The sequence below is a fragment of the Coffea eugenioides genome, unplaced genomic scaffold, assembly GCF_003713205.1.
Source record: "Coffea eugenioides isolate CCC68of unplaced genomic scaffold, Ceug_1.0 ScVebR1_405;HRSCAF=1077, whole genome shotgun sequence".
NCBI lineage: Eukaryota > Viridiplantae > Streptophyta > Magnoliopsida > Gentianales > Rubiaceae > Coffea > Coffea eugenioides.
The window spans coordinates 1,751-22,549 of NW_020864242.1; the positions used below are offsets into that span (position 1 = coordinate 1,751).

General features: G+C 38.4%; 2 protein-coding genes across 2 annotated transcripts; one reads left to right on the plus strand and one right to left on the minus strand.

Moving 5' to 3' along the window:
- The first annotated feature begins 5,227 nt into the window (after window positions 1–5,227).
- On the plus strand, window positions 5,228–6,373 carry LOC113758220. Its single transcript, XM_027301172.1, has 2 exons — window positions 5,228–5,402; window positions 5,610–6,373. Exons 1-2 carry the CDS (start codon window positions 5,228–5,230, stop codon window positions 6,371–6,373), a joined length of 939 nt encoding a protein of 312 aa, XP_027156973.1.
- Window positions 6,374–11,305: 4,932 nt separating this feature from the next.
- LOC113758221 lies at window positions 11,306–13,901 on the minus strand. Its single transcript, XM_027301173.1, has 4 exons — window positions 12,077–13,901; window positions 11,772–11,976; window positions 11,494–11,666; window positions 11,306–11,391 (listed from the first exon to the last, which is right to left on the minus strand). The coding sequence occupies exons 1-4, from the start codon at window positions 13,899–13,901 to the stop codon at window positions 11,306–11,308; spliced, it is 2,289 nt and encodes a 762-aa protein (XP_027156974.1).
- Window positions 13,902–20,799: the final 6,898 nt, after the last annotated feature.

The window sequence follows — 20,799 nt, forward strand, 5'->3', positions numbered from 1 at the left end:
AAAATACAACCACCCAAGATGTAAAAAACTACTATATCAGTCCAAGTTCCCAACAAAAGAGGTGGAGATGGATAAATCATCGCAATCCATCATAGTACTACATAGAAACTGGACACATTATGCTGCAATGCCTAAATAGTTTAAATTTTTTTGGCAAAAGAGTTTAAAAAAATAATAATAAGAAGAGAAGGTTATAAGAACTAAACATGGATCAAAATATAAGGTATAAAGTTGTTCTGTCTGCTTTGTTTTGTAAGTTGAATGTGACTGAACATGCATATAAGTAACAAAGCAACACAAGGAATGACAACTATTTGCAAGATGCTGAAAATATTCGATAAGATTAGTGTTTAGGGGGAAAAAGGGACATAAATTATGCAATGAACCAGATTTCAATGTTAAACAAACGTAAAAAAAGATTTCAGAGCACTTGGACATTGACAAGTTAAAAATGAGAATGTAAAATCTGAGAAATCACCTTCGAGCATAGCAATCCCTCGTTGTACATCTTCCAACTGTGTAGAATGAACAAGAACTCATGACAATCACACAAGGAATAAAAGAAATCCCTTGTATCATATCTTCACTTTCACTCTTCTATTCACTAGTACCACTATTTTCTACCTCTGCCACTTCTTTCTAATAGCCTTGCAGGTGAATAAAAGAAACTTAAGGCTAATACCAATGGATAAGATACTAAATGTAAGTTATGCACATATACCAGCATATGTTACTATACACTACTTAGAAAGCTGTGAGACCCCGGTCAGTTCTTAAGTTTGATATTAGGTGATATTCATTATTTGTGCGATAAAAATTTGGTTTTAGGGTTAATGAGAAAATCCTAATTTGGGTTAAGATTAAAAGCCTAGCTTTTGTATTAAGCACAAGATTGAGTTGTAGTTAAGCTAGCTATTCTAGTGTGTGTTTTGGAGTAAGTAATTATAGGATTCGATTTCTTTTATATGGGGTAAGGAAGTTTAAAAGTTCGAAAAACCTCCAACTAGTAAACGCTTTACTGTTCCCATAGATTAGAAAGCTTAAGTTGGGTTTAAAACCCTAATTTTGCCAATGTTATAAAAGTTGTTGTTTAGTGGGTTCCATTATGGACAAAGTATGATTAAGTATAGGTGGTTAAGATAGGAGTGTGATTGGTGACGTGATTAAGTGTGATCAAGTGTTTTAGACTAGATTAAGTTATCATTTATGGAGTAAATTGAAAGATTTTCAATGTTTAAGGGCAAAGGAGTAAGAAAGAGAAAGTAAAGGTTGTAAGGGCTAGGAGGCAATAACCAAGCTTTTATTTGATTGGTGGAAGTGATAAATATCTTCTATTGTCTTTGACTTATTTATTACCTTAGACTTGCAAGATAATCATAAGAAATCAACAAAACAAAAACTAAAGAGAAAGAGAGAGAGAGAGAGAGAGGCCGGGAGAGAGAGCAAGAGAAGGGGGAGATTTCCTTCAAAATTCTTCAACTTCTAGCTTCCATCTTGCTTTTGGAGCTTAAGGGATCAACTTGGGTACTTGATTGTTGAAGTTTGATCATCTACAAAGTTTATTTGAAGGTATATCATCTTACTTGGAAGTTAAATTTTGGGGTTTTAATCTTGAAGCTATGGAAGTGATGCTTTTGTTGTGATTATACATTTTTATGGGCTGTGTGATGATTATGGAGTAGTTTTATGGTTTATTTTGATGATTATATTGCTGATTTTGGTAAAGGCTAGGAGGAAAAAGTAGGGTTTCTTGATTCATGATTCATAGAGTTGGTTTGGTTGGATTTTTGGCTTGTTAATGGCATCATTGATGTATTAATTTCACTTGTATGGTTGGTAAGTAGCAAATTCTAGATTAGTCATGAAACCCTAAGTCAAAAGAAAGTTAGTTTGGTTGGGTTAGGGCTTAAGTGATTAGAGTTTAATTGATTAGGTGGAGAAACCAGTAAAGTTAGTAGGATTAGCACCTAGATTATGGTTAGTATTGGGTAAGTCTTGGGATTAAATTGGGAAAGGAATTTCGGTTTTCTTGCAAGGCAAATAGGAGGTGGTTTATGTGTGTTTATTTGGTATGAGTTTGGCTAGGAAGTTTGTATGAGAACCATAAAAACGGACCATGCATTTGTGACGTTCGAAACCGGAAAACCTGGAAACAGGGCAGTCCACAAATCCGAACTTGGGTTCTATTTTTCTTTATTCTGCGTGCTGATTCAGAAGTTTCTCAAAACATGAAAGTTGTAGCCTCTTAATTCCTTAAATTTCCTACAAAATTTCAGTTTAAACGGATCAATGTACCCCGAGTTATAGCCAAAACACTCACTCCTGTTTTGAACACTGGATTGTGTTACGTTTTTGAATTTTGCTTCTGACCATGCTCTGTCTTTCTTGATAACGTATGAACTGGGTATTAATCCCTTCATAATAAATGTAGATCTTGGTCTTAGCTTCGAAACGGTATAAAGTGCATCCAAATCCGAGTTCCGTAGCTTCAGTTATGACCAAAACAAGATCGGTTGTCAGAACTGCCTTCGAATTTGGACAGTTCTGACAGGAACTTTGAACCCCTTTTTCTCTATGCTCCATACTGATTCAGCTTTTGGTCAAAACACAAAAGTTATAGCCTTATAAACAAGCTTTCTAACACCTCCAGAATTTCTTGATTTTGATTTCTGAGTCGTGAGTTATGGTCTTTCAAACAGGGCCTGTTTAGTAACCGGAAATGAAATGGCTGGAACTGTTTTGCACATTTTTGTCCTAGTTTCATTGAGATCTGGCTTGAGGTGCCTTTATGAAATTTGTAGCCCTTCTTCTTAGCTTCGTAACAGTATCTCGTGCACTTCGATCCGATAACCGTAGCCTAAAATTTGATCAAAATGGTTCTAGGTGCCAAATCTGCCGTTTCCGTTGCCGGCCGTTTACGTTTTCGTTTGCCGTTTCCGCACTTGCATGTGCCAATTTTGCCGTTTTGCTTGTTTTAGGCATTTTAGTAGCCGTTTGTGATATAATATGATGCAATCTTCTATTTCAGACGGTGGTAAGTTAGGCGGAGCTGGTGGGGCCTACTACTAGCTATCCTTCGCGACGCGATTTTCGTACTTTTGCTATCTTGGTTCTTTGAGTAAGTATTCGGGCCGTTTTGTATATTAATTACTTATGTGTTTAAGGTAAATGAAAGGGGTACCTAGGCGAGGGTGTATTTCATCGCACTCGACCTAAACCCTAATTTACATGCATATTTATACATGACATGTCTAAATGAATTATTTTGGATTTGAATCCCTTGAGCTTGTAGCTCGGGGTGACGTTTGTGAGTTGGGGTCGATCTTCTGACCTAGATGGACTATTTGAGCCAGCCGGGGTTTGGTCGAAACCAATCCAACCTAGTTTGAGGTCACCAAGTTTGTAGGTTCAAGTTGTGAACCAAGTTTGTAGGTTCAAGTTGTGAACCAAGTTTGTGAACCGAGCTTGCGAAGCAAGTTCAATTTCGTTTCGTTCGCTCGAGCAAGTTTGTGAGGTGACTGGCCAGTGAAGGTGATAAGGTGTTAGGTGGGAGTACAAGTGGAGTTCTACGAACCTTATTTGTGGTCGACGGAGTGTCGGCAGGAGGTTACGCATGGCAAACAACTTGGCTTTGGAACCAACCCGTATCCTACCATTGTGATGTTACACTTCTGTACTAATGTGAAATATTTAGATTTATATGTTTATTCGAATGTACAATTTACGATTTTACCCTTGTTTACTTACTAAGCTTATAACTTACCCCGTTTCCTTTGTTTTCCTTAGCAGGGGATGACACGGGGAACTCCTTGGCACATTCACTAGTATAGTTAGGTTTGCTTGTAATAATTGGACAATTAAGATGGTTGTTTTTGTTTTGGTGGTTTGTATAAGAACCCTCTTTAGGGTCTACTTTTTGCTGGTTGTTATCATAATGTAATATAGTGGTTTGACTAGCTGCTTTTGGGGATGTAAATAGAACTCTTTTGGAGTTGGTTATATTATGAATAGTACGCTTTTGGTTTATCTAGTTTTTATTGTTTTGAAATTTCGAGTCCTGGTGCGAGTTAGGCAGGCGTCCCGCCGATACCCTAGGGTTCACTCTTGGGAGAAGCGGGGGCGTCACAGGTTGTATCAGAGCGCTTAGGTTAGAGGACTTGGGCAATTGTGGGACATGCGTGATAGGCATCAGGAATACTTGATTCTCTTTAAGATGAATGATATATTTTAAGCTGAAATACCGATGAACTGACAACTTAATGTTTTGTAGGTATGGATCCGAGCAGTTCTAGTGGTGCTGGACCTAGTGGCGTGGGACCGGGACCGAGACCTCCGAGTACGAGGGGCTCGGAGGACCGGGTGATGCGTAGGTGGGTGATCCGATATCAAAAGAGGCCTGGGGAGCCCTACATTTTGTATTCCCCCTTTGGTCAGGTGTTGCGCCGACCTTGTGAGTGTTGCTATACGTATGGCTACCCTGACGAGGTCGTCCTGGCAGTGGACGACGAGCGACGCAGTTTGGGGAAGGCTTGCGATCGTTTGACTAGACAGTTAGAGGAGGCTAGAGAAGTTGGCCACGGGCAGGCGTTGCGCATTAGGGACTTGGAGCGGAGCCTCCGAGACACACACCAGCACCTCTTCGCTATGAAGAGGCAGCTTAGGGAGAGGACCCGAAGTATTACGTTGGACTGCGAGGTCCTACTAGATATGGTCGCGGAGGCACCACCACGAGCTACCGTCCCAGAGTTGATAGGCGAGGTAGATACTCTAGATTCCGTCGGGGATTAGGGCCCTAGGGGAGGCGCGTAGGGCCGTTATTTGGATTCTCTTTTGCCCATCTAACATGTTTTTGTTCTAACCAGTATAGCTGGTTCTTTGGTTATCTGCTGGCTAACTCGATTTTTGGAGCCCGAATGCTCATGTATTTAAAGGGTTTTGTACCGACTGGATGTCAAATAACTTGTATATATTTTGGTGTGGTTTTGTAAATAAATGTATATATTTGAGTATAATCTTTTGCACTTATTCTTTGCGTGTCTTTTGTGCATTTGCTTTGTGTTCTTTATTTTGTTTCTAGTTTGAATACTAAGCACACGTTATGTTTGGATTTATAGACTTTTGCACCTAAATGGACTCCGGTACTCGAGGTAGAGGGCGAGGGCGAGGGCGAAGCCCTGAAAGGGAAAATGAACATGAACCAGATCAGGTAGCTACAGCCATCTAGCGAATGGCTGACCTGTTAGAACGTATGGTTGACCAACAGGGTCAGGGCCATGGGAATACTACAGGAAACCCTGGAAATAATCCAGGCAATCACGAGGGAGAGGACCGTGCCTTAGAACGGTTCCAAAAATTTGCACATCCAAAGTTTATAGGTGGACTTAATCCTGATTTAGCGGAAGGTTGGCTGGACCGTATGTTAGATATATATGCCGCGCTTAGGTATTCGGAGGAGCGGCAGATATCTTTTGCTGTTTTTCAGTTTGAAGGGACTGCCCGAGCCTGGTGGAATGTGATTAGAGCCAAGTGGGAGCGGGAACAGACCCCCTAGACATGGGTTAACTTTACACGAGAATTTAATGAAAAATATTTACCTCCCATTGTACAAGAGAGACGTGAGGATGATTTTATCCGCCTGCGCCAAGGGGCATCCAGTGTGGTGGAGTATGAAACCCAGTTTACAAAACTCTCTCGCTTCGCTTCGGAATTGGTGCTAACGGAGCAAAAGCGAATTCGCCGCTTTATCCATGGCTTGAATGTGGAGATCCAAGAGGCACTAGCAGCTACTCAGTTGGACACGTTTAGCCAGGCGCTAGAAAAAGCACAGCGGATTGAGACAGCTAGGAAACAGGTAAAAGCCTTTCATGATCGGAAAAGGAGGCAACCCGATTCGAGCAATTTTGCGACCGGACAGAGTTCGAGAAGTGTGCCACCTTTTAAGAGAGGTCGAGGAACAGATGGTCCCCGACCCGCAGGAACCCTAGACCAGGGAAATTTTGGGAGAGGTCGAGTAGGGCAGGGGCCCCAGAGGGGTGTTCAGCGTAGAGTATTGACTTCAGGAACTAGGCCAACCTGTGGTTTCTGCGGGGCCAATCACACCGACGAAAACTGTTGGAAGAACAGTTCGATCCGAAAATGTTATAAATGTGGTAGTACAGAACAACTGATTGCCCAATGCCCTAAGATGCAAAAAAAGAGACCTAAGCCACCGACTGAAGGGACCACAACTAAGCCGTCAAATGCAGGGAAAAATCGACCCAAAGGACCAGTTAGAGTATATGCAATGGGTCAACAAGAGGTGATTGACCCTTCGGCGGGTATCAAAGGGACGCCCTTTCCTATCGGCGCACCGCAAGTGTTTATTAGACCCTGACGACACGTAATCTTACAAACCCTGCAATTATGGTTCACGAATAAAGGCATTAATTTCGAGGACGAAATTATTCTAAGTGGGGGAGGTTGTGAGCCCCCGGTCAGTTCTTAAGTTTGATATTAGGTGATATTCATTATTTGTGCGATAAAAATTTGGTTTTAGGGTTAATGAGAAAATCCTAATTTGGGTTAAGATTAAAAGCCTAGCTTTTGTATTAAGCACAAGATTGAGTTGTAGTTAAGCTAGCTATTCTAGTGTGTGTTTTGGAGTAAGTAATTATAGGATTCGATTTCTTTTATATGGGGTAAGGAAGTTTAAAAGTTCGAAAAACCTCCAACTAGTAAACCCTTTAGTGTTCCCATAGATTAGAAAGCTTAAGTTGGGTTTAAAACCCTAATTTTGCCAATGTTATAAAAGTTGTTGTTTAGTGGGTTCCATTATGGATAAAGTATGATTAAGTATAGGTGGTTAAGATAGGAGTGTGATTGGTGACGTGATTAAGTGTGATCAAGTGTTTTAGACTAGATTAAGTTATCATTTATGGAGTAAATTGAAAGATTTTCAATGTTTAAGGGCAAAGGAGTAAGAAAGAGAAAGTAAAGGTTGTAAGGGCTAGGAGGCAATAACCAAGCTTTTATTTGATTGGTGGAAGTGATAAATATCTTCTATTGTCTTTGACTTATTTATTACCTTAGACTTGCAAGATAATCATAAGAAATCAACAAAACAAAAACTAAAGAGAAAGAGAGAGAGAGAGAGAGAGGCCGGGAGAGAGAGCAAGAGAAGGGGGAGATTTCCTTCAAAATTCTTCAACTTCTAGCTTCCATCTTGCTTTTGGAGCTTAAGGGATCAACTTGGGTACTTGATTGTTGAAGTTTGATCATCTACAAAGTTTATTTGAAGGTATATCATCTTACTTGGAAGTTAAATTTTGGGGTTTTAATCTTGAAGCTATGGAAGTGATGCTTTTGTTGTGATTATGCATTTTTATGGGCTGTGTGATGATTATGGAGTAGTTTTATGGTTTATTTTGATGATTATATTGCTGATTTTGGTAAAGGCTAGGAGGAAAAAGTAGGGTTTCTTGATTCATGATTCATAGAGTTGGTTTGGTTGGATTTTTGGCTTGTTAATGGCATCATTGATGTATTAATTTCACTTGTATGGTTGGTAAGTAGCAAATTCTAGATTAGTCATGAAACCCTAAGTCAAAAGAAAGTTAGTTTGGTTGGGTTAGGGCTTAAGTGATTAGAGTTTAATTGATTAGGTGGAGAAACCAGTAAAGTTAGTAGGATTAGCACCTAGATTATGGTTAGTATTGGGTAAGTCTTGGGATTAAATTGGGAAAGGAATTTCGGTTTTCTTGCAAGGCAAATAGGAGGTGGTTTATGTGTGTTTATTTGGTATGAGTTTGGCTAGGAAGTTTGTATGAGAACCATAAAAACGGACCATGCATTTGTGACGTTCGAAACCGGAAAACCTGGAAACAGGGCAGTCCACAAATCCGAACTTGGGTTCTATTTTTCTTTATTCTGCGTGCTGATTCAGAAGTTTCTCAAAACATGAAAGTTGTAGCCTCTTAATTCCTTAAATTTCCTACAAAATTTCAGTTTAAACGGATCAATGTACCCCGAGTTATAGCCAAAACACTCACTCCTGTTTTGAACACTGGATTGTGTTACGTTTTTGAATTTTGCTTCTGACCATGCTCTGTCTTTCTTGATAACGTATGAACTGGGTATTAATCCCTTCATAATAAATGTAGATCTTGGTCTTAGCTTCGAAACGGTATAAAGTGCATCCAAATCCGAGTTCCGTAGCTTCAGTTATGACCAAAACAAGATCGGTTGTCAGAACTGCCTTCGAATTTGGACAGTTCTGACAGGAACTTTGAACCCCTTTTTCTCTATGCTCCATACTGATTCAGCTTTTGGTCAAAACACAAAAGTTATAGCCTTATAAACAAGCTTTCTAACACCTCCAGAATTTCTTGATTTTGATTTCTGAGTCGTGAGTTATGGTCTTTCAAACAGGGCCTGTTTAGTAACCGGAAATGAAATGGCTGGAACTGTTTTGCACATTTTTGTCCTAGTTTCATTGAGATCTGGCTTGAGGTGCCTTTATGAAATTTGTAGCCCTTCTTCTTAGCTTCGTAACAGTATCTCGTGCACTTCGATCCGATAACCGTAGCCTAAAATTTGATCAAAATGGTTCTAGGTGCCAAATCTGCCGTTTCCGTTGCCGGCCGTTTACGTTTTCGTTTGCCGTTTCCGCACTTGCATGTGCCAATTTTGCCGTTTTGCTTGTTTTAGGCATTTTAGTAGCCGTTTGTGATATAATATGATGCAATCTTCTATTTCAGACGGTGGTAAGTTAGGCGGAGCTGGTGGGGCCTACTACTAGCTATCCTTCGCGACGCGATTTTCGTACTTTTGCTATCTTGGTTCTTTGAGTAAGTATTCGGGCCGTTTTGTATATTAATTACTTATGTGTTTAAGGTAAATGAAAGGGGTACCTAGGCGAGGGTGTATTTCATCGCACTCGACCTAAACCCTAATTTACATGCATATTTATACATGACATGTCTAAATGAATTATTTTGGATTTGAATCCCTTGAGCTTGTAGCTCGGGGTGACGTTTGTGAGTTGGGGTCGATCTTCTGACCTAGATGGACTATTTGAGCCAGCCGGGGTTTGGTCGAAACCAATCCAACCTAGTTTGAGGTCACCAAGTTTGTAGGTTCAAGTTGTGAACCAAGTTTGTAGGTTCAAGTTGTGAACCAAGTTTGTGAACCGAGCTTGCGAAGCAAGTTCAATTTCGTTTCGTTCGCTCGAGCAAGTTTGTGAGGTGACTGGCCAGTGAAGGTGATAAGGTGTTAGGTGGGAGTACAAGTGGAGTTCTACGAACCTTATTTGTGGTCGACGGAGTGTCGGCAGGAGGTTACGCATGACAAATGAACTTGGCTTTGGAACCAACCCGTATCCTACCATTGTGATGTTACACTTCTGTATTGATGTGAAATATTTGGATTTATATGTTTATTCGAATGTGCAATTTATGATTTTACCCCTGTTTACTTACTAAGATTATAACTTACCCCGTTTCCTTTGTTTTCCTTAGCAGGGGACGACACGGGGAACTCCTTGGCACATTCACTAGTATAGTTAGGTTTGCTTGTAATAGTTGGACAATTAAGATGGTTGTTTTTGTTTTGGTGGTTTGTATAAGAACCCTCCTTACTTTCTGCTGGTTGTTATCATAATGTAATATAGTGGTTTGACTAGCTGCTTTTGGGGATGTAAATAGAACTCTTTTGGAGTTGGCTATATTGTGAATAGTACGCTTTTGATTTATCTAATTTTTATTGTTTTGAAATTTCGAGTCCTAGCGCGAGCTAGGCAGGCGTCCCGCCGATACCCTAGGGTTCGCCCTTGGGAGAAACGGGGGCGTCACAAAAGCAATCCCCACGTGGAGGCAATTGATATGAGCTTCAGAGACATTCCGTACTGCACTCTCCCCTCCAAAATCAAAAACACCAAAATCTACCAAGTTATCCAAAAGGAAGAATTTGCGTAGTATGATGTGCATATCTTTGACAAGTGCATACTGTCATTTGTTTCACTCCATTCTGAAAAAGAATCGGCCAAAAATAGAACATAAGAAATCTGGTAATCTTTTAAAATCCAAACTATTGTGAATTTATTGGATAACAACCCACAAAACTAACATAATTTGCTCTTTTCGACACAATTTTATATGATATTCTCCCCATTGCCTAACATTGCTATCAATTAACCTGTAAAGACCTTCACAATGCCTCTTGAAAGATTACTCCTTCCACAACTCAAGGTTGTATTTTGTGTAATAACATTGCTTTGGAAACTAATCAGCCTCCAAAACTTATCACAGTACAACTCCTAAAAGCATCATATATAGGCCTTTATTTTTCTCATTTACATTTGAACGATCATTATTTTTTGAGAAATTACATAACACTTTTCAAAGCACCTTTTAATTTTACATGCACATTTATGTATTATTCAGACAATCCATCTTATATGCTTCTTTTCTTATTATTATTCTATAAGTTCTAAGATGCTCTATTCACATATATTACATATAAGTATAATTATACTAATTTTCATAACGACCAAATAATCTAAAAATTTCCAAATTCCCAATAGATGCTCGGTTTAGGCATTCTATTCAAGCCCAAGTAGTTTGTTCTCTTTACAATATACACCAAGGCATTTTTAGTTCAGATCACCCAAAAAAATTAGACAAGAAAAAAGCAAATTAAAGAGGGAAGATAACAAGTTACCTTAGGCAAGGTCAGCACCTATGGTGGTAAAGTTCTGAAAATCCGTTCTATTCAAAACTTCATGTTTAAACCAATGTTTTCAAACCCGGACCGTCAATCGAACCGGTGAGATGAAAGGGTTGAGGTTCAACCGGTCGGACCGGTTCAACCGGGGTTCAATAAATAAATAAATAAATAAATAAATATATATATATATATATATAGACACACACACCTATGCATAGAATAAGATATAAATGCTGAACCACAATAAATATAAGAGCAATATCCAACAATTAACACACACAATTAACATAGTTATGAAACTTACATGTCCAATTGTCTAAATATTAAAATTAACAAAAAACAATACAAGTCTAGAAAACAATCCAAAGGTCCAAACGAGTCCAATTTCTGAAGCTTCTATAATCTTCTTCATAATTCTGGGACAACAAAGCTTCAAAAAAAGCCATCTTGACAAGTCATCATCATCATCCAAGACCATTATATGAATCACTGACAAGTGATAAAAGTATAAAATCATATTAGTTTCATCACACCAACTGATACAAATCTTAAAAATAAAAATAAAAGAGTACAAATAATTCTATACCAATTACCATTTGAACATTTAATGCCAATCATCATCTTCATCATTAAAAAAGTTTCGACGCTGAAATGTTTCTAAATCAACATCTTCTGCTTCCTCTTCATTATCTAAAAAATCAACATATTTAATTATATACATATTCAACAATTGAATATCATATCATACTAGCTTTATTTTTGCATCAAACTAATGATTTATGTCAAACTAACCTTCAAGTTGTTCAGAATTTGAACATTGACCATGAATTGGAAGTTCTTCAAGCTCTTCCTCTAACTCCTCATAATCAAGCTCCCCTTCTTGTTCTTCTTCAACCACCCAAAATTCTGTTTTATCAATTGACTCATAATCAACGGGATCATACGATCTCTTTTGCTGATTATGCCTACAACATATATATATACACACAACATATACACTTAGTTAGTACTAAAATATTTTCTTAAAAAGAATGAAATGTCATTTATAAAAATAAACCATTTACATATACCTATACTGCAAACGCAAATTGTAATGCACATATACAAGATCATTGAGCCTTTGATGCTCCAACCTATTCCTTTTCTTAGTATGAATACGTTCAAAAACACTCCAATTACGCTCACATCCTGAAGAAGAAGCTGTTTGACTCAAAACCCGAATTGCAAGTTTTTGTAAGTTGGGAGCATCACAACCAAAGAGCTTCCACCAATTCTCTGTCATATTCAAAATTTAAATATAAACAAAATATTTATAAATTAGATATATATATATATATATATAGAGAGATTCAAATGCTAGAAAAATATAAATTACCTGGTCTATCTTTCTTGCTAGTAAGAATAGCAAGTTTTCTGCCAAAACTTCCCTCCCGCTCTCGATACATTCCAATTTCTCTTGTTAAATTTTCCACACTACACCAATCCACCTTTGATTCTATGTAATCCAACAAACCATTTGTAATTTCTGGATGTGTAGAGAATGTGGCAGTGTCATATTGAAAAGCGGGATTTAAAAAATATGCCGTAGCATGCAAATTTTTCCTCAACATCCTATCCCATCGGTCATTGATGATATCAATGTAAGGCTTATATAGTCTTTCACTACTCCTGAACAACTTCTTGATTCCAGTAATTGCTCTAAACATACCTTCATACACATACCCCAAAGAAGGCCTTTCATCAGTGTCACAAACTCTCAACAACCGAATAATAGGACCCATTATTCTCACCGTAATCAAACAATTATTCCAAAATCTATCATCCAAAACAATTTGTTTGACCTCTTTTCCTTTGTTCATTTTCAAGAACTTTTTGTAATCTCCGCTAGTGACTAAAGCTTGTAAGCTGTCTTTGTGATCATGTAAGCTCTTTAGTGCAATAAAAGTGGTGGCAAATCGAGTCTCCCCCGGACGAATAATCTCCCTCCACCCATTAGTTTTTCTTAGCCAATTTAGAACATATTTATGATTATACACAAAAACAGTTACTGTAGCAGCAAGAGCCACTAGAGATTTAACAGTACCCATTTCACCAATATCCTTCAAAATCAAATTGATATAATGGGCAGCACATGGAGACCAGCAAATAGTTGGATATCTTTCATTTAATAAAGTTCCAGCAGCCTTATAATTGCTAGCATTATCAGTGACTAAATGCACCACATTTTTTGAACCAACCATTTCAACAATTTCAACAAACAGATTGCACAAATTTTCTGCATTTGTCACAATGTCCGATGCATCTATAGACTTGATAAAAGATATACCCTTAGGACAATAAACCAGAAAATTAATCAATGGTCTTTGTCTACTATCTTTCCATCCATCACCGATTATAGTGCATCCAGTTTCAGCCCAAATATTTCGAAATGAATCAACAACTAACTGCACATCTTTCTTAGCATCTCGCAACAAAGTGACTCGCAAAGAATGATAAGATAGAGCTTTATAACCATGACCCATTGATGCAATTTGATCGATAGCTTTTTGAAAAAATGGAGAATTAACAGCATTAATGGGAATACATGCATCATAGAACCAAAGAGCAATGGCCATATCAGTATTTTGCCATTTATCCTTACTTTGCAAACAAGCTTTGATAGTAGGTTGAGCACTATCACGTCCACCCTTAAAGAAAGCATGAATACCTGTAGGGGCAGTGGTTTTTCTCTTTCCTTTACCTAATGATGTACCAGCCTCATTCATTGAAATTTCCCTTATTCGAGGAGGTGGAACCTCTTGCACTTCATCACCGACAAATTCGTGCACTGGTTGACCAAAAGGACTTTCGACCACAAACATGTTACTCCTGCAAACATGTTCTTTAGATTTTTTATCATTCTCTTGCAAACATGTTAATATTGCAAGCCTCACTGCTGGATCAACATTTGGACATGAAGTAACACTGCCCGTTACTCCTGCCAAGTGTTGCTTCATTCGGTGGATGCCACCCCCATGAAACACTTTAAAACAATAAGTGCATGTCATGGTTTTTCTTCCTTGTGCATTTCTGCCCTCAGAAACATATCCCCATGCTATATCTGTCTTTTGCCTATGACCTTGGGGCTGACTTGCAGATCCCTCACTATTGAATGGTCCCCCCGGTGAACATTGTGAGTTACTACCGCTACCAGCCTCCATCCTAAAATGAGATATTTAAAAATAACTAGTCTTAACAAATAATTAATATACACAAACTGAAACAAATTATTAAAGCTATTCGTATTTGGGAACTGAAACTGTCACCAAAAGATCTAAAGGGGTTAATGGAGACAATGAAACAACCGTTTAACACGAGTGAAGTTAATTCCCTAAGCCTTGTGCATTTCTTGAGGGTGTTAAGTATCTTCACGATAACTGGGTTTTGCACAGAGATTTAAAGACATCAAATATACTTTTAAATAATAGCACAGAGATTTAAAGACATCAAATATACTTTTAAATAATAGCACAGAGATTTAAAGACATCAAATATACTTTTAAATAATAGCACAGAGATTTAAAGACATCAAATATACTTTTAAATAATAGCACATTGGGTGTTCCCAGATCCCAAGTATGCAAAATGTATATCAAATGAAGCTATTTAACTGGAAGTGGAATGAAAGTCTTTGCCCTTTAAACACTACATATATATGGTATATCACATGTTTGAGAAGCAAAACGTGAGATCAACACATTTAAGCGAATTGCTAAAACTTGAAGGATAATGTGTGTAATGTTCAATTGGTGCCCTTCCATCCTTTAGCTCACTGACAAGATCCAAATCACAATTAATCACAAACAAGTATATAAGAACTCTTGCCGGGGTTACAGTCAGCTAATAGATTGATCAGCAGATTCACGATACTGAATTCTTATGAATGAAAGCAATCAAAGTACAAGGGAATTTGCAGCAATTTAGGCAAGCGGAACTGATATTTCCAAAGGATTGACAATTCTATAAACTCAAACACGTGAACAGGAAAATAAGCAGCAGCTACAATCAACCCAGTCTGAGTAAACGGATATACTGACCAGCAAAACACGACACTGAAGAGAATCAATCACAATCAGAGTATATCTACTCACATATAGAACAATATCTAGACAGAGAACATGTTGAAATCAGAAACGAAATGAGGTAGCAATTCAAATTATGAAGATTTGGGACCTGAATGCAGAAGGGTTGATGTCCACCGGCGGCAGGCCGTCTCCGAGGAGAGAACTACAGGGCCCAAGTCCAGCTCCACTTAAAGTAAGCAAAGACTCCCACAAAATCAAGAAACCACCAGTTGCACCGCAGCTGCACCACCTCAATCACCCTGCTCAGCCGCACCTTCAGCCCACAGTCGACAACGAGCACCGCCAACCAGTGGTCATCTACGCTGTTTCCCCAAAAGTGATCCACACCATACTTTGGAGAAGGGATTAGAGTTAAGCCATTAAGGGGAAAAGGAAATTTCGGCAATTGTAGAGAGAGGAACCAGGAAGACCGAAGCGGCGAAGTGAAGTCACTGAAGTGCGAAGAGGAAGAGTGGAAGACTGGAGCGAACTAGCGAAGTCGCCGAAGTGAAGAAATAAAGAATGAAGATTGAAGATTAGGGATCGGTCAAAATTGAAGTTTTTGTCAATTTTGACTCAAAAATTGGAAAACCGCGGTTCACGGTCCGACCCGGTTTTGAAGATTTGAACGATTTTTTACGATTTTGACCGGTTTCTTATAAAAGTCAACATAAGCTATAGACCGGACCGGACACATGGCCGGGACGCGGTCGAACCGGTCGACCTGGCCGGTCCGGTCCGGGTTTGAAAACATTGGTTTAAACTACTGTAAAGAAAATATGGTGATAACCAATTCAAAACAAAGAAATGAGGAAGATAAAAAATATAGAAATGGAAGAGAAGTTGCCATAAAGATTGTTCATTGACTTTTTTGTACCCTCTACTTTGCAACTACGCCATTAGCATCTCACTATTTCATGAACTCAATTTAACTGATTCTTCAATACTCTATTAGCAGTGAGTTAATGTGTGGCAATTAGCAATTTAATAAGCTGACAGTGGCATTTCCTTGACAGAACTAAATACTTCTTGCCCAGATGTCTGCTAGTGTCTTTACATAACAAATTCCAAATTTCATGACAACAAGAGACAAGATCAAATGCAAGTCATTTCAAAATAATATATCCAACCCCCTTTTTTCTCACATCCATTCCCTTTTACATGCAATAGTATCCGAACTTGTTAGAAGCCTTGCCAAGGCTGCTATTCTCTGACTTCAAAGTCCACACACCATTAAAACTTAGAAGGCAATACGATCTATGCACTGCAATCAAATTTAAATCATTTATCAAGAAAAATAATAATTACAAAATCCAGACAGTATCAAAACTGTCGTAGCTCTACCAAATTTACGCAGATAAACAAAAAAAGTAGAATCTTTAAAATCTTGAATCCCTAAAACTATTGTGGAAAAGTTGGGCCCTACTTATGGAATTTTGAATTCCGCCACAATAAAAAAAAAACAGCTAAATCTAACCGACAATTTACCAAAAATAGCTCAAAATCCCCAGCACTGCTAAAAAAAACATTCAGTCATTGAAAATCTTAAACAAATGCAGTAAAATGGGTCCTACCAAACACTTAATCATTCGAACCATGGTTTGTAAGAATCTCCTAATACATTTTTTTCTCAAAATAGATTAACAATAATTACTTTTCCAACTAAAAATAACTGCATAAAATTCAAAGCGTGAAAACCCCACGAGATGAAAAAAAAAATCAAACCAACAATTATCATATTAACAACTTTCACTCATATGCAAAATCAAAGAGGGGCTTGTGAGAGGAGAAAGAGACAGAGAGCGAACTAATAAAAATTGAACACCAAACTAAACACATATAATTTTTAAAGTTGTAACATTACCAGTATCAATTCCAGCTGATCTTCCACTGTTTGGAAAAATACATGAAAATGCCCCATTTTTTGGGCTGAAAGGGACAAACTTTTTTGAAAAATTCGAACCAAATTTATTTGTGGGAGGTGTAATGCGAAAAAATGGAAACCCTAGAGTGATATTTCTGGAGGAATATTTTGAGATAATTAGGATTTATGATAATTTTGGAATTACTTGGCAAGGAAAAATAAAAAGGGAAAGAACATGAAAATTCTGGGTTGGGGAAGAGGAGAGTAAGGGAGCAGAGCTTGCAATTGGCAAGGAAATTTCAGCTTCACGACGGGCTTGATCGGCTACCAAGTTAGCTGAGAATTGGGGTCCGACCTTCACGAATTGGTTTTGTGAGAGGAGAAAGAGCTAGAGCATTAGTGAGATAGAAAGAGAAAAAAGAGAAGCAAAAACGAGCAGAAAAAAAGGAGAGACAGATGGTGTCTTGAGAGGAGAAAGAGACTGAGAGCATTAGCGAAAAATAGATAGAGAAAAAAGAGAAGGAAAAACGAGAAGAAAAGGAAGAGAAGAGAGAGGCGGCGTCTTTTGTCTGGCCTAGGGTTAGATTTAGAAAAAGGCTTGCGCGATGCGCCAAAAAGATCAAAAAAATGGTCACGTGAGAACGACGAAAACATGAACCAACTCCCTTTAGAGGAGTTGGCCACTACATTACTTGTGGGATGAGAGGTCAAGGGTTCAAACCTTACCTCTCATCAAGGTGCCTCAATATGAGGATTTGTTCTAAATCCATACGAGTGTATGATGCATCCGTCTGATCTGATGGTGGTTCAGTCTCTGTTAGATTCTCCCGGCTTAGTTGGGCCTTCTTTTTTTTTTTTGTCGCAATGATAGGATTCATATAACCTAATCTAGCCTAATCTAGGGGGAGGGGGAGGGGGCTCGATATGAGTAGAAATTCCATCGAAAATGACTAATGAAAACCATCACATATTATGATAATTTTTGGGAGAAAATTCTTAAACTATTATGAAAAAAAGTGGTTAACAAGAGGGGTTATTTTTTAAGGTGGTTCTAGGAATGTGATCTTCGCATTTGTGAAATGTGAGTTCTCAGACTTCGCATTTCACAAATGAGAGGTCAGTGTTTAAAAAAAATAAAAATGAGCTATGCCTAGCTCGCATTTGACAAATGCAAGCTAGGCGTACCTCGCATTTCAGAAATGCGAGGTACTTAATCTGGTCAAATAATACGAACAGCCCGCTAAAGACTGCAATTTTCAAATCTGTTGCTCACTCTTGCTCACTCAAATCTGTTGCTCACTCAAAAACGAACAGCTGGCATAAATTGGAACAAAACCATCTCCATCCAGCTCACTCTCTCTTGTCTTTTGTTGAGCTAGACACCAGTTCAAGCTTCCAGGATCGGCAGACGAAAATCCAAAGAGGCGCATCTTTCTCGTCGGTTACTCTTCGCCATTGTAGAGTTTCGAGCAGATTTCGGAGCTTCCAATATTTGTTCCGAACCCGTTTCTTCCAATATTTGTTGCTCAGAAACAGCATAAAAGATATGAATTGTTGTTGCAAAGTCTGATTCTTATGCATTTTATATTTAGTTAATACTTTAATCTGATGCAAAGTTTAGATTTGATGTCAAACGTGGATGTAAATATCATGTGAATTGTGCTATTTTTTGCATTTTTTCTGGGTAATTCAGTGGTAAATATGAGGTTGGGAAAACATCCGATCAATTTTTATGTGTTTGGCAATTCAGTGGTATGCAACCACTCAATACGCGACCTCATGGTCCTATAATGGGGGTCACGTTTTCTTCACTGGGGTTTAGTGAATGTAATATGCGACCACACAACACGCGAACACATGGTCGCATATTGTATGTCGCGTATTCTTCTTACTGGGCGCGGATTGTAATACGCGGCCACCAATACACGACCTTGTGGTCGCGTATTGTGGTCGCGTTGTTCAATTTTCTGTAGTTTCTGTAGAATTCATGCACAATAATGCATTTTAAATCATTTGTTTACTAATTTGTACCTTAAACGCACATGCAAAATGATAAATATGTGCATTGTACCCCTTTTTAACTTCTAAAAAAGTAGTTAGGGGCATTTGTTACATAGTCTTGTACTGCTCATTCTAATTTATTTTTTTCAAAATAGGAATTGTTTTCACACATATGTCTATATAAAGACCTCTGCGAGTGTCTCTTTATTAGGCAAGTAAAATACATTAGGAGGATGGGTCAATTTGTTACTTGTCTCGTTCCTCCAACCGTACATTCTCATTACGACATAGAATTAGATATGATGAGCTAGTGGATAGAATTTATTAATATATGGGGGTTGATAGGGGGATGTTCAAGTTAAATTTATTTCTCCGCCAACCTTGTGGTCGTACCTCTTATAATGTCTCCGCAATGGTGGATGATAAAACTTTGGAGATAATGTATGATATATGGAATGAAATTGTCTCATACATCGCCGAACTTTATATCGAGAAGGAGGAAATTGTCCAAAATCCTCGAGTCAGTTGTACATTCATTCCACCAACTACCAATGTTGGTCCGATGATGTAACTTGTCCATGCATGTATGGATCCAACAAGGTTTCAATCCCAATCTAGTATAGTAGTACCAGAGACAGCATCAGTATCACAATTGCCACATGGGGATTGTGTTAGGGCCTTGGCAGAGCCACGGCTCACATCAGGCTTAAAGACGGATGTTGAATATGTTCAAGGCCTTGACTTAATTCAAAGTTTTAGAGATCCAGAATCTCTAAATCATGTGTCTTGTTATGACTTCGATTCCACTGCTGGTCCAAGTCATTGTAACATATTGCTAGATGATGATTCAGAGCCTAATGTAGAAGATGTAGAAGAATCTGAATCGGTAGATGTGTCAGGCAGTGACTCAGATGGCGAAAATGAACATTGTGGAGTCCACTAGGATCTCGAGAACCAACAACCTTTTATTGCATCTGACAACCTCTCATATGCTCCACGGGAATTTGAATTCTTCTCTAACCTTGGAAACATAGATGATGACGACCAATTCACTGATGAAAGTGAGTTGGAGCGCATTGTGACATTCAGTGAGGAAAATAATAATATACGTTTACATATGAGGTCTGAGAGCAAACAACAGCTGAGTAGTGCTATCAGAATGTGATCTATCAATCATAATAAGGAGTTCAAGGTTGTTGAGAGCAAGAGTAACACCTGGGTTGTCAAATATAAATTTGCATTTGAAAGGAGCACTACCACTGCAGCTGACCCATCGTATCCTCCAGCGACTAGTTTGTCCGAGCAGTGAAAAAAGACTCATAGATTGTGGCAAATAATCAAATGGGTCAACGACCACAATTGTCTAGGTGATTTGATGAGTAATAGCAATGCAAGCCTTACATCTTCGGTTATTGCTAGACACATACTTCAGAGTATTGAAGATGATCCTGGATTTAAAGTAAAAAACATAGTAAGTCATATTAAGGAAGTTCTGAAGGTAGATGTTTATAATAAAAAGGCCCGGTACGGCATACGCAAAGCTATTGAACTTGTATTTGATTATTGGGATGCCAATTTTGTTGAACTATCAAAATATGTTGATGCACTTATGCAGTCAAATCAGGAATTTGTGATCAGGTGGTTGCATTATTTCAATAGTACGGATCGCGTCAAGACATTTAAGTATGTCTTCTGGGCTTTTGGACCGGCTATTGATGCATTTCATATGTGTCGACTAGTTATATGTGTTGATGACACTCATTTGCGTGGCGAATATAAAGGCAAACTACTTGTTACAGTTACGCAAGATGCTAACAACAAGATTATTCCAATAGCTTATGCTATTGTGGACGAAGAGACTATTGCTAGTTGGTCTTGGTTCATGGAGTAATTTAGATGCCATGTGACCCGTGATCGGTATCCTATTTGTGTCATTTCATATCGGCATAATGGTATCATCCATACCATGACACATTTTGACTATTGGCAAGAACCTTTGGCGTTTCATAGGTTTTGCCTACGACACGTTAGGAGTAACCTAATAACACACTTTAAAGGCTTGCACCTTAAAAGGTTGTGTTGGGCAATGGGAAGAGCAAGACAATTGCGCAAGTGGCAGGCATTCAAACG

Excerpts from the sequence above, each read along its gene's own strand:
- LOC113758220 (XM_027301172.1), top strand. The coding sequence starts at position 5,228 with ATGGCTGACCTGTTAGAACGTATGGTTGACCAACAGGGTCAGGGCCAT. Across the intron at positions 5,403-5,609 it reads TAATCCTGATTTAGCGGAAG|AGAGACGTGAGGATGATTTT; the intron begins GTTGGCTGGACC and ends CCATTGTACAAG.
- LOC113758221 (XM_027301173.1), bottom strand. The coding sequence starts at position 13,901 with ATGGAGGCTGGTAGCGGTAGTAACTCACAATGTTCACCGGGGGGACCA. Across the intron at positions 11,667-11,771 it reads AATTTGCGTTTGCAGTATAG|GCATAATCAGCAAAAGAGAT; the intron begins GTATATGTAAAT and ends TATATGTTGTAG. Across the intron at positions 11,392-11,493 it reads AAATTCTGAACAACTTGAAG|ATAATGAAGAGGAAGCAGAA; the intron begins GTTAGTTTGACA and ends TTGATTTTTTAG.